The sequence below is a fragment of the Lutra lutra genome, chromosome 1 (genome assembly GCF_902655055.1).
Source record: "Lutra lutra chromosome 1, mLutLut1.2, whole genome shotgun sequence".
NCBI lineage: Eukaryota > Metazoa > Chordata > Mammalia > Carnivora > Mustelidae > Lutra > Lutra lutra.
Window position 1 is genome coordinate 13,667,352 of NC_062278.1, and position 12,765 is coordinate 13,680,116.

Sequence of the window (12,765 nt, forward strand, 5' to 3'; positions counted from 1 at the left end):
CTTCGTAGTTCTGGGTCTGGTACACCAGGCGTGCCCCCTCCAGCTGCCATGGGACTGATGGGGCCCTGGCTCTGCCTTGGGCCAGGGTGTGAAGGGGGTTGGAGTCCCTGCCACCCAGAGCCAAGGATGGGCTCGCTCCGCTTCTAGTCCTCCGGGCGCCGCTTCTTCCTCCCCTGGAGCAGGGGTCAGAGTCACCGAGTGGTCACCGTGCTTAGCATTGTTCAAGGAATTCTATGGACTATGCCTAACTATTGTGTCTCCCCCGTCCCCCAAACACTGGGAGAGTAAACCGACCTACTCCCTGTTTCTAAATGCTTCCTGTGATTCAGTCTGTTTGGAGGAAGGGCACATGGCATTCTGCTCCATAAACTGATTTTGATTTCTTCAGGTCAGAAAGATGAATTCTGTCTCCCAAACTCTGAGCACTCTGTGCGTGTATGTGTGATATCAGCTTGGTTGGCGTGAGTCTACGTCACCGTAGACAACATCATTGTCATTGATGCCTGCCTGATTTCTTCTGGCCGCTGACCTAGCACGTCTCTGTGAACTTGTGTATCGCTGGCATTTTAAACTTGAGATGACACCATAGCTAAATGGTGTTTAATCTGAAAGTTTCCAGAGGGGTGAGGGGGGTTTTTCCATTTATTTGGGCTTTCTGTGTTTTTATGGAACCTGGAAAGTGCTGTCTCAGTAGGCTTGGTGAACGGTTGCAAGGTGGAGTCGGCGTGGGCTCGTCTCGCTGCCTTCTCCCGAGCTGTAGTGTCGATAACCCCACATTAGCGGTGTTCAGGGGAAAGCCCCACACATTACGTGTTGTAACCGCCTGTGTCTTTTTTTTTTTTCCCCAGTCTTCAAAACTGCTGTGGTCCTTGTATATAAAGATGGCTCCAAACAGAAGAAGAAACTTGTAAGAATCTTACTTCCCCCTTGGATCAAAAGGATCTCCTTTTCTGTCCGTTTCTCAGTTCTGCCTGCATAATGATCATCTTATGCCTTTGCCAGACACCAGCCTCTTAGATCTTTTTGCCTTTTTTTTTTTTTTTTAACTTTTTAAAACACATTTGAAGTGTTGCTACGGACTGGAGGAAATTGCCCATCCTGCCTTCTGTCTGGCGGGCTCACACTGGAAGCATGAAAGCCAATCGCTATCAGGCCTGCCAAGACCAGAACCTTCCTGACATTTGTTTGCTTTATCCATTCTCCTTCTGGGGTTCCCTCTTCTCCTCCTTCCTGTGTCTCTCTTTTACCTGGATCTGCTCAGCGAACTAAATTGCAGACCCCGTGCCTGCTTATCTAAACACTGCCTCTCGTTTTCTGCTGGATGAACCAAAGTGCCAAAGGGCGGAGGTCCCCCCGGACAAGCGTGGGGGTTCCAGCCTCACTGATCTGGGGCGGGGTTGGGGGAACCCAGTCCAGTCCAGGCCAGAACAGATGGTTCTCAGGCACCTTGTTCCTTCTCTTCCTGCAGGTAGGATCTCACAGGCTTTCAATTTATGAGGACTGGGACCCCTTCCGATTTCGGCACATGATCCCCACTGAAGCTCTGCAGGTTCGAGCTTTGGCGAGCGCAGGTAAACCCCGAACTGCACGTGTCCAACGTGTGTGTGAATTGTTGGTCTGAACCCACGCTCTTGGTCGAACCACCCTACCATTGTTTTCCTTCCTATATTGAACTCTCTTCCCCCCCAGCCTCTCCCCTGCCTCTTGTTTAACCCAGCCACGTACTATTTGAATGGATGAGTGACCTGAGTAAATGGATATGATGTCTCCGATACCGTTCCCAGGATTTCTAGTCATTCTGTTGTATACTTTAATATTATATTGACCGATGTCGGGGTGGCAGTGAGTCTCGTATTGCTGGAGAGACTTCTGGAGAGCATGAGCAAAGTCCGTGTAAAATAATTCACTGGCTTTTTTAACCGGGAGACCGGAAAAGGCCACCAAAAGCACGAAAAAGCCATTAAATACGTATTTGTGTGTGTGTGTGTGTGTGTGTGTGTGTGTGAAGCATTACAAATCTTTATGTTAGTCTGGAGGCCTTTGAAATGTCAGGCCTTTTCCTGCGATCCAAATAGTCGTGAAGCAAGTTGTCGGACAGCAAGAATATACTTATTACTATAAATTGGATGATGCCTTAAGCTCAAGACCCATGCACGCCAGCAGGGTACTGACCAAGAGAAGGAATATTTTTGTGACTCGGCGGCCCCGTTCAGGGCCTAATTAAAGGCCACTGTGGGGAGGAGCTGTCAGCAGTCGCTCTCCTGAGCACACCCCGGAGGGGGCACCTTGGGGGTCAGGTGGAAACTCTCAGGCCAGCAGCCGTCTGGTTGGCCAGAGAGGCCGTGGAAGGGACCACCACATATACACAGTAGATGCTATTTCTGTATCCTCTCTGGCATCCAGTGTGTCCACCGTGTGGCTCATCTTGTCCCCCTTTCTGCGTGTCACCTTGCGGTAGAAAACGTCAAATGCAAAATGCATTTCGGACAAACGTATTCAGGATGATCGTTTGCCTGAGGAAGGTTTCTTCCTGACTGTCCAGTGCGGAGATTTGCCCTGGCGCGTTTTTACGTAGCGATTTGATTTTCAAGACCCTGGACCTATTTTGCAATCTTGGGCTGCAGATTACCTAGTTCGTGTTTCCTGGTGCCTGGTTTATAGGATGGGAAGCTTACATTTATAGCAAACGGCAGGCTTCTCAGCCAGAGATTTTCCCTTCATGGAGGACTAAATACACACAGAATTTAAATTCTGACAAGAAAGCCATCTTTGTGATATACCATTCGATTCTCACTCTGCTTTTCATTCAAATCAGGCTTAAAACAATCAAGATAAAAGCTTGTTTTAACAGAGTTATAAAGACCAGCCAACATGTTTCTCGTTATGAGATACATTCCAGTAGATCTGAGAAATCAGAACGTGCAGTTGCTTGATTTTTTATCTTCATTTGGGAAGACCGGTAGAAATTTTGGCAGATGAGCCCTGGCTGGGATGAAACAATGTGGGCACAGTGAGGGTTTGTGGCCAGGGCTCGGACCACGGGGAAGGCCGAGACCTCCCCATGTGCGGTCTTGATGTTTGTAGTGATTGTTTCTTTCACAAACACTCTATTCAGGACCTAAAAGAATACGGTACTGCTGCATTGTAAGGCGTAGAGATGAAAGCCAGCTGTTCTCACCTTCTCAGCATCCCGTTTTTGCTTCCCTCAGAATGGGTACCTTGGGGGTGTCGAGAAAGTGAAACCCCATTTGTTTCCAGGACCTGCTTGTCCAGGGCACTAGGCCTGGTGGCTCATAGGAAGGGCTCCCGCCAGGGACACACAGACCTGCCTCTCTAGCGTTGGCCTGATCGAATCTGCCTTATGACTACTCGCTCAGCTGAAATCGTTCAGCCGTACAGGCTGTGCATCGACAGGGAGTGGCTCTTGCATCAGTGTGAAGGGCTGATGCCCTTTCAGACCACCGAGCTGGAGATTTCAGCACCTGGAAATTTTCCTTCACGTTAAGCCTTTCACTTTGTCTCTTTAAGATGACAAGGAGGGTAGCAAAGTACCTTTGGCCTTCAGAGGCTCTGCACTCTTGAATCTCACACCGAGGCATAGAAAATGCTTTTGTAAAAATGCAAATAAATCTCTTTGAGACATGCCCTAATTCATCCTTGTTCTGATTTGTCTAGATGCAGAAGCAAACGCTGTGTGTGAAATTGTCCATGTAAAATCTGAATCTGAAGGCAGGCCGGAGAGGGTCTTCCATCTGTGCTGCAGGTGAGCCTGGGGCCAGGACGGGCTGACCTTGCTGCCCAGACGGGAGGGGTATGACAGCTCGATGTTCCCCCTCCGCTCTGCGGTCTGTACGTCCCCCTGTACGTCCCTACATGCCGTGTGCTTTTTCTTGTACATTTCAGAAATGCGCTAACACTTTAATAACACTAACATTAAATAACACTAATTAGGGGCGCCTGGGTGGCTCAATTAGGCATCTATCTGCCTTCAGCTTGGGACATGACCCCAGAGTCCTGGGATGGAGCCCTGTGTCCGTCTCCCTACTCAGGAGGGAGCCTGCTTCTCCCTCCACTCCTCTCCCCACTCATGCTTGCTCTCTCTCTCTCTCTCTCTCTCTCAAATAAATAAATATTTAAAAATAACACCAACTGGACACATTAAACTGATTTTATCAGAACATAGGCAGTAACCTCATTAACTTCATATCCTTCTAGAAGGAAGTAGGAATTTTCTTGTGCGTGCGATGTTCAGATGAGGGCTTTTTGCCCATAGTTACATTGGATGAGAAGTAGATTTGAAGGGTGTGGCTGTCTTGTACTATTTTGTTTCGGTGTTTAGATGTGTTTATACTGTAGCATCTCTGAGATGAGGCAGATGGAGAATGAGGGGGGACGAGATGAGAGGGTGTGGGGTGTACAGGCGCTACCTGGGTCCTGGTCACATCAAGAAATTTTGGATGAGGGTTTGCCACAAGCTGCTCAGTTTCACCTACAGATCTTAGGAGGAAGCTGAGCTTAGAATATGGGCTTCTACTGATTACTTCTTTTCTTTTCCTTTCCCCCACCCCCGGTCCTTCCTTCTCCTCCTCCTCCTCCATGAGAATTTGAGAATTTTTTTCAAATGCAGCGAGTTCTCCCTCCCTCCCTCTCTCTCTCTCTCTCTCTCTTTTTTTTTTTTTTTTTTTTTTGCCTAACAGTGTCAAAATGAATAGTCCCGATGGCCAGTGTCTGGTGTATTTGGCTTGACATACGATCTATACTCAGGCTTTAAGCTGATCACGGGTACTCAGTGATTTACTCAGTACCTCCCCAGTACCCCACCCCTCGGGTAGTAATATGCTGTAATTTCCCTACGAGAAATCTGACAGAGTTGGAGCACCTGGGTGGCTCATGTCATTATCTCATTATCTTGGGGTCCTAGGATCAAGTTCCGCGTTGAGCTCCTTGCTCAGCGGGGTGTCTGCTTCTCCCTCTGCCTCTCCCCCTGCTTATGCGTGTTCTCTCTCTCACACACACAAATAAATAAATAAAATCTTTTTTAAAAAATTAAAAAAAAAAAGAAATCTGATAGAATCAATGTTGTTGGGCTTATTAGCAATATGTTTTCATGTTACTACTGCTGTCATAAGACGACCCATGAACCAACTATGAACTGTGCTAAACCCCTTTATGCGTTACTTCATTTAGCCTTGGCTTGGGGAGCGAAGGCTCATGGAGGGGCCTTAGCCTAAAATATTAGAGCAAATGAACTCCGAGTTCAAACTCAGGGAGATCTGACTCTGGAGCCCCTGTTTTGTGTATCTGCATCACCTATCTGTGTCGGTGACATATCAACGAAGGGCAGAATGTGGGAAGCTGCTGGGACTAGAATTGACACTTTTCTCACATGGTCCACATGTGGTTTGAGCACCATCTTTACCATTTGTGATTTGGTTGGTAAGGTCCGGGGGGTCCCGGCTGCTCCTAGAGAAGCCACGTTCGTCATTGATAAGGAATACCAGGGAGTGCTTACCTGGGGTGAAGATACCAAGAACTTTATGAGAAAAATGACTCTCACCCCAGAAGTACTTTTTTATTGTGGGAATTAGGACTTGGGAAGGTTGTTCGATTCTCTGTAGTGTAGCTTTAATACGGACTTGGTGAAGTGTGTCACGGGATATTTCGCAGAAGGACAACTTAAGAGAGAGCTATGGGTGTTGGTTGGGACATCAGATTTCGGGTGCTCTGCAGAGCTGAGAATCCCATGGTTCACTTGTCTGCAAAGCATTTTAGGAGAAAAGGCTTTGCCATAAGTGTCAAGGGCAGAATCTGGCAATGTCTGGGTGCGGGACCCGTCTGCTCATGCATGGGCTGTCTACCCCACATTGGCTGCAGGAGATGAATCAAGGAGCGTGAAGGGAAGGAAGTCCTCGTTCTCTATCACCAGTGAAGAAAACATAGCTCAGCGTAGAAACGAGTTGTGGCCTCATTCTCTATGACCTTTGGCCCTCAAGGATGTTTGTTGGGCTGCACCCGATGATATCAGAAGTTCCCCGTGTGTTCAGGACTTTGCCCCTAACACATGTACATCTTCTGTCTTCTTACAGCTCTCCAGAGAGCCGGAAAGACTTCCTGAAGGCTGTGCATTCAATCCTGCGTGATAAGCACAGAAGACAGCTCCTCAAAACCGAAAGCCTTCCTTCATCCCAGCAATATGTACCTTTCGGAGGGAAAAGATTGTGTGCGCTCAAAGGGGCCAGGCCGGCCATGAGCCGGGCAGGTACTGTGGGGATTCCAACGTTCAAGATCCCCGTCACCCCCGCTCCACTATAGAACTCCAGAGAGCTTGACGTTTTCGTCGAGCAAGAATTAGACGTGGCCTTGAGGGGGCTAACGTTGGAGTACAGCCCTTCCCTGGTGTGAGGTTCCTTGCCCGTGCCTCTTTCCCAGCAGCTCCCTGGGTTTTCTGCCCTTCATTTATGCCTCTTGCCCTCCCTCCAGCTTCCCTCTGCCACCCTCCTCCTTTTGGCTGGGGGCTCCTCTCATTCGCCACACCAGGAAGTGAGCGCATTCTCTTCCTGGAGGGCCTCTCTCAGCCTGCTTGCGGAATGGGAGTCACTGCTTTGCATGGCAGCCATCTTTGTTTAGCCGAAAGCAGTGTGTCATGTCTCCGCAAGGTCGTGGCCCACCATTCTGAGAACATGGTGGCCTCGTAGTCTGGAAACACGGCATTGCCTGTTCTCAGGAAGGATTCCATGTTTGGTAGACCAGATGACACATCAGATTTTTACCCTTGCCTTCGGCCAGCTACCCAATTTTTAGCTTCATTGTTAGTTTGGGGAAGGCTTGAGCTGCTACTAGTAAAGAGGAATGTAGAGTTTAAATGGTCCCAGAGTATATAGTCTCTAAGGACTAGAACTATCACGGTGGAGCGGGAAGGAAGGAAGACCCATAGTACCATCTAGAAACAGCAGTAAAATATATCTAGGAAGAAAGATGTTTTCATAACCTAGATGTATTGATGACATCAAGATATTAACACTTTTATCACTTGTTTCTTGAGAGGCAACCCCCATTTTTCAGGGATGCCAATAAAAGAGGCTTCCTTTGCAATTGCCAAGAAGATTCTGACCTTTCTGCCTATCCTCAGTTGTGTCGAAGGGTCATGGATAGAACTGTGAATGGTTGGAGGTTTTTGTAGACGTTGCCTATATAGCTTGAAAAGGGATATTACGTTCTTTAAGCACTTAAACTGAACTAATGTTGGGGCTTAGTTATCTTGAACCTATTCTCCAATCAGTTGATCATTGTTTACTGAAAACCTAGTGCAGTGAACACCCATTGTTCTGTTGGGTTCTCCAAGGTACCTGAAGTCTCACATACCTCTGTATCCACAGTTTCTCATGGAGGCCTCATGTTAAGAAAACTTCACGGATCCCTTTATAAGCTCAAAACAGAGCATTTCTCCTTAGAATTGTCCCACCTAATCCTTTTACTTGCCCGGGGATGCTTAAATTAGGATTGAGAATACATGTCCCAACCTTAGGAAACCCGCCTGTCACTGGCCAGGTTTCAGTTGTTACTCAAGGGACTCAAATTCAGAGCTGCATTTGCTTTGAAACTAAAGCCATTTTAGTCTGTAGGACCCTCGGAAGTTTTCCTGCTGACACCCCTTTGGAAAGAAACACAAACCGCACCTTACTCCGTCATGAAAACCAAGAGAAACCCCCATGTCAGCCTGTTGGCTTTGGCTGATTGGAAGATTTTCCGCGCAATGGCTCATTTTTGGCTGAGGAAAGTCTCTGCTATTCTGCTTTTGAAACTCCTCATTATCAGCGGGCTTTTTACATTAGATGATTTAAAGATGGTGTCTGAGTGGGTCAGCTAGCACTAGCTTGTCAGTTTTAACAGTGCACTGGAGATACTCAGACCAGAGATGGTCTCCCTGAACCCCAGAAGGCTGGCCAGGTTATTAAGTATCCTTTTAATAAGGGATAAATACTCAGGCTTCATTATGCGTTGTTACGAATACCCATGAAAAGCCCAATATCCTAACACAGTATTCAATCCTGAAGTACCACGTTTGCCAATCACCCAATTAAAATTTTTTTTGTTCCAACATTTTCTTATGAAAAATTTCAGATATACCAGCTGAGAGAATCACACACATAGAGAACCTACCATCTATTCTGTAATGGATATTTTTCTGTATGTTCCTTACATATCTATCCATCTGTCATCCATCAGCTCATGTTTTTGACACAGTCCAAAAATACAGACATCAACTCATTTTACCCCTAAACACTTCAGCATGGGGATCACGGGCGGATGTTTCCAAGTGCCCAGTTTTGCATTGAGGTAGTTCTAATACAATGATGGGAGAGAGCCAGTCTCCACTCTGGGGGTTTTGGGATAGAACTGACCAGAATGTCTGCTTCTTCCCAGTAGAGTAGACACAGTGGTTCTTTTTTTTTTTTCCCCTTTGTTCCATTTTTTCTGGAGATCTTTTTTCATTTCCCTTCCTTGATCAAGAGGGATGTCCATTTGTTCCGTATTTTCGTAGAGCACCTGGAACCATGATGGCATCTCAGGGGTCCGAGGCAGAGGATGGCTGGAATGGGAGCCCACGCACGGCCCTGGGACCTGCTGGGTTTGATAGTCCCTGGGGATACTCCTGTCACTTGCAGCAGCACTGAAGCAGTTTAATGGTTTTCAGGGCTTAAGTTTCAGGAATGCTCCTCCTACTTGGTGTCCAGGCTCTCCCCATCCAATGGAAACCCGACATTGCATTTTACCTTCTCGGCTGCCTTCTTACACAGCCGCCCTTTGAGTAGTGAGGGAGAAGCAGCAGCCTTTCCCCGTGTGTGTGTGTGTGTGTGTGTGTGTGTGTGTGGTGGGAATGTTCATTTGTCTGACTGGGTGGCGTCTTATGTGTTTGGAATAATTCTGGCTTCCTGGAAGGCAGGAGGGTGAAGGAATGAATTCGGAGATTTTTTTCTTAATTTGTAGTCACTTCACGCAGCACTCTGAGGCTTGGTGGCATGTGTGTCCTCTGTTATGTATTTCTCAGGCCATCCAGGCACCGATATTTTAATTGCTTTGTAGGAGAGAAATCGGTGAGACACAGAATGCAGTCTGGGGGAACTAGAGCTCCCATTTGTGTAGCTTCACCGTGAACATGGGGCTTTGGCAGAGAGAGGGCAGGGCGGTTGCTGGAGACTAGCTGTCATGCCCGTAGCTAACTTCCCGTCTTCCAGAAATGGTACATTTGGTTTTCCAGAAAGCAGTATAGCTTCTGCCCCCTTGACACATCGTGGTGTTGTCTACAAAGACAGTGGAACTCTAGAAGCATTGTCCACCCAGGGCGAAGTGGCCCTGGGACGGCCCCTGGGGGTCCCCAGAGCACCATGCCGTGGGACATCGTCAGGGTTGAGGGCACTAACCAATTCCAAGGTCGATGGTCTCTTTGGGGGCAGCACAGGATAGAGAAATGGATTGTTGCAGAGGGAGGTGAAGACACTTTTCCCCGTAACCAACACCCCTCCCTGTGTCCCCCTGTCCCCACTCTGCCCTTTGGCCAGTTGCCGTGCCATCCTCCAAGTCCAGACATGCGTGCGAAGTAAAGACTCTAAGACAGACTGATGAAATCTGGACTTGAAGCCCTGAACGACATCAAGGCACTAAATGAATCCCATGTAGTTGTTCCTTTGTTTTCTTTGCTGTCTGCATTTCATCGCAGGTAAAGCATGTGGGGGTTTATTTTTATATTTTTGTGTGTGTGTGCAGTGTCTGCCCCAAGCAAGTCTCTTGGGAGAAGGAGGCGGCGACTGGCTCGAAACAGGTTTACCATTGACTCTGACGCCGTCTCGGCCAGCAGCCCGGAGAAAGAGTCCCAGCAGCCCCCCGGTGGCGGGACACTGACCGTGGGTCGAGGAACAGTTTGATCTTGCTCAGTACGAGGAGCAGGATGACATCAAGGAGACAGACATCCTCAGTGACGATGATGAGTTTCTGCGAGTCCGTGAAGGGCGCCGCAGTGGACACAGACCCTCCGGGAGCAGCTTCAGGCTGCCTCCATCAGTCATCGGAGAGAGGCCGGAGAGCCCCTGGATAGTCACGCGTCCCGCATGACACAACTCAAGAAGCAAGCCGCCCTCTCGGGCGTCAATGGAGGCCTGGAGAGCCCGGGCCAGGAAGTCATTTGGGTTAGGCGCGAAGACTTGGCCCCATCCAAGAAACTGAATACTGAGATCTGACTGTCCCTTTCCCCCTAGAGAGCGTGTGTAGATACCGCCCCCTCTCCCCGCCCTGCCTCCACTCTGCCCCCCATCCTGTCCCCGCGAGGAGGAGAATGTTCCCTTAGGTCGCACTCTTGCACACATGGCCTTGGTGTCTGACTCTTGTTCCGAAGCCACATAGCCACCCGACGTCGTCATGTCTAGAGACATCGTAAAGAATTGCTCAGAATCCCAAATAAGCTTGAGTCCTATCTTCTGTATATTACTAAGGGCTTTTATTTATTCTCAACTAATCAGGGCCAGAAGAATTAAAAAATTAAAAAAAAAAAAAGATTCTACAGCACTGGAAAGCGAATGACCCCCCCCCCCCCAAGGAGTTTAAAGTATGTACACAGATTAGTCGAAGAGATAGCACACAAAAATAAAATAAAATTTAAAAAAACTAATAATAATAAAAATCACTCTATCTGAAATCAGACGAGGAGCCATCTCTTAGTTGGGGAAACCACCTTCAAACACAAAAACGCCACAAAGCAACTGTACAGCTTCACAGTGTTCTTACTCCTTTTCCCTCTTCAGTGTCTGAGAATATCTGTGTATTTTAAGAATGTGTGAGGAGACGGTGGAGATGTATGTTTTGATGAGCTGTTGTTTTTTTCTTTCTTCTTCTTTTTTTATTTCTCTCTTCTGTTTTGATCTATGGCTGGTCTTACTCAATGTCCGTGTTGGAAGTTCTAGTTTTGCATAGAGTTGTAAAGATGCCAAACTCTTTGAGAAGAGATCCAAATTTATCACTTGAAAAAAAAAAACAACACTATTTTTTGTATTTTACCTGAGGTGCAGAGGCACAAACAGATGAGAATTTTACAGTGTTAGTGTAACTGAGTCTTAAAAAAAAAATGAGGATTTTACCTTTTACAGAGAGAGTGAGGCATGGTGATTTATATTTATATACGAAAGGCCAACGAGATGCTTAGGAGAAATTTTTTTTCCAAGAAGATTTCTTTTTGTTCTTTTTTTTTTTTTTTCCTAATGTTTGAATCTCTATCTGAGATGGGAGCTTGGCTGGATTAAACATGACACCCGGATGGGCGTGTGTGTGTCTGTTGCACATGGCGGGGGAGGGGAGACTCCTTCTCAAGGGGTTGCCATGGTGATCATTGGTTTTCCCATTAAAGTTGCATCCTCATCCATAGATTACCTATCCCTTCCCTGACAGTCCATACCAAACCTCTTAACAAAACAGCCTCTTCAAAACCATCCTTTGTGTTTCATACTTTCTACATGCCAATGAAACAGGGTAAACATGCTAAAAATCTCACATTCTAAACAGATTTCCAAATAGGAAGAACAAAAACAAGTTAAAGCACTTTCGACTTTTTTTTTTTTTAAACGGTTTATAGCTTTTTTTTTTTTTTTTCTTCCCATTTCACAATGTCCACTTCCTAAGAAGGGTTTAAATAATATGAAAACTTTCTTTTTGGGGAAAATATCTATTTGGTGTTTGACACATCAGTAGGTACTTTAAAGACCTGAATTTTATAGTAGCTTTAGGAATTATATTTTATAAAAATCAGTTATGACTTTATATTTCCAGACAATAGAGAGTTCAGAACATCATGCTTCTATGCCCCTGCTTGCTTTACCCGCTCTCCCACCTGATATCCCTCCCCTTTTTGGGTTTCCAGGGCTTTGAGCTTGATCTTTTGAAAGTTTTATTCTATTAAATTTTTGCTATATCTTCTGATTTTCTTAAAAAGCTTTAGAATGATTTCTATACCCTTTGTACCACTGCATTGTTCCATACCTCCAGTTCGATGATGTCCGGATGGAAAACTGAAGCGAAGACTTCTGATATGTCACACTTACTAATCCCAGTGCAACACTTCCGTCTGAAAAATGCTGGAAAGTCTGGTGCTTGGAGAGGGTGCCATTGTCTCTTGTACATAAGGTCACGACGTGTCTATGTCAAAAGTTCTTATATATTTCTTTTATAAGCTGAAAGAAGGTCTATTTTTATGTTTTTAGGTCTACGAATGGAACGTTGTAAATGCCTGTCAAACAATAAAAATACTGAAAAGTATCTGTACAGTCCTGTGACTTTTTGGAAGGGAGGATGGATATGGACCATTGGCGGGGAGGAGTTCTGTGAGAGAAATTCTTGGGAATGCCTGTTTTGTTTTGTTTTCTTCTCTAGATAATCATGAGCATCTAGGAAAAGCTGACTTGGTAGAGCTTAAAGATTTTTTAATTTTTTTTTTCCAAATTGAGGTATAATTGAGGTATATATATATGTTAGTTTCGGGAGGATGACATAATGATTCGCTGTTTATATATAGTGCACAAGGGCCCCCACAGGCGTCCTCTGAACGTCTGTCCCCACACAGAGCTCTAAAGTTTTTTTTTCTTGTGATGAGAACCTTCAGAATCCACTCTCCCTGCTACTTTCCAGTATGTGTTACGATGTTTTCACTGCAGTCTCCATGATGTGAATGACTTCCCCAGGACTTTTCAGTTTATAACTGGAAATTGGTACCTTTTGACCCCT

The 12,765-nt window shown here is 46.3% G+C and overlaps 1 protein-coding gene across 1 annotated transcript in view; it reads left to right on the top strand.

Moving 5' to 3' along the window:
- The window catches only part of TIAM1 (TIAM Rac1 associated GEF 1), a 383,611-nt gene extending 371,311 nt beyond the window's left edge, over positions 1–12,300 (top strand). The window contains 8 exon segments of the mRNA XM_047721169.1: positions 849–907; positions 1,469–1,571; positions 3,676–3,763; positions 6,087–6,259; positions 9,766–9,901; positions 9,903–9,987; positions 9,989–10,027; positions 10,029–12,300. Coding sequence (XP_047577125.1) covers positions 849–907; positions 1,469–1,571; positions 3,676–3,763; positions 6,087–6,259; positions 9,766–9,901; positions 9,903–9,987; positions 9,989–10,027; positions 10,029–10,235 — 890 coding nt within the window. The 3' untranslated portion in view covers positions 10,236–12,300.
- The last annotated feature ends 465 nt before the right edge of the window (positions 12,301–12,765 follow it).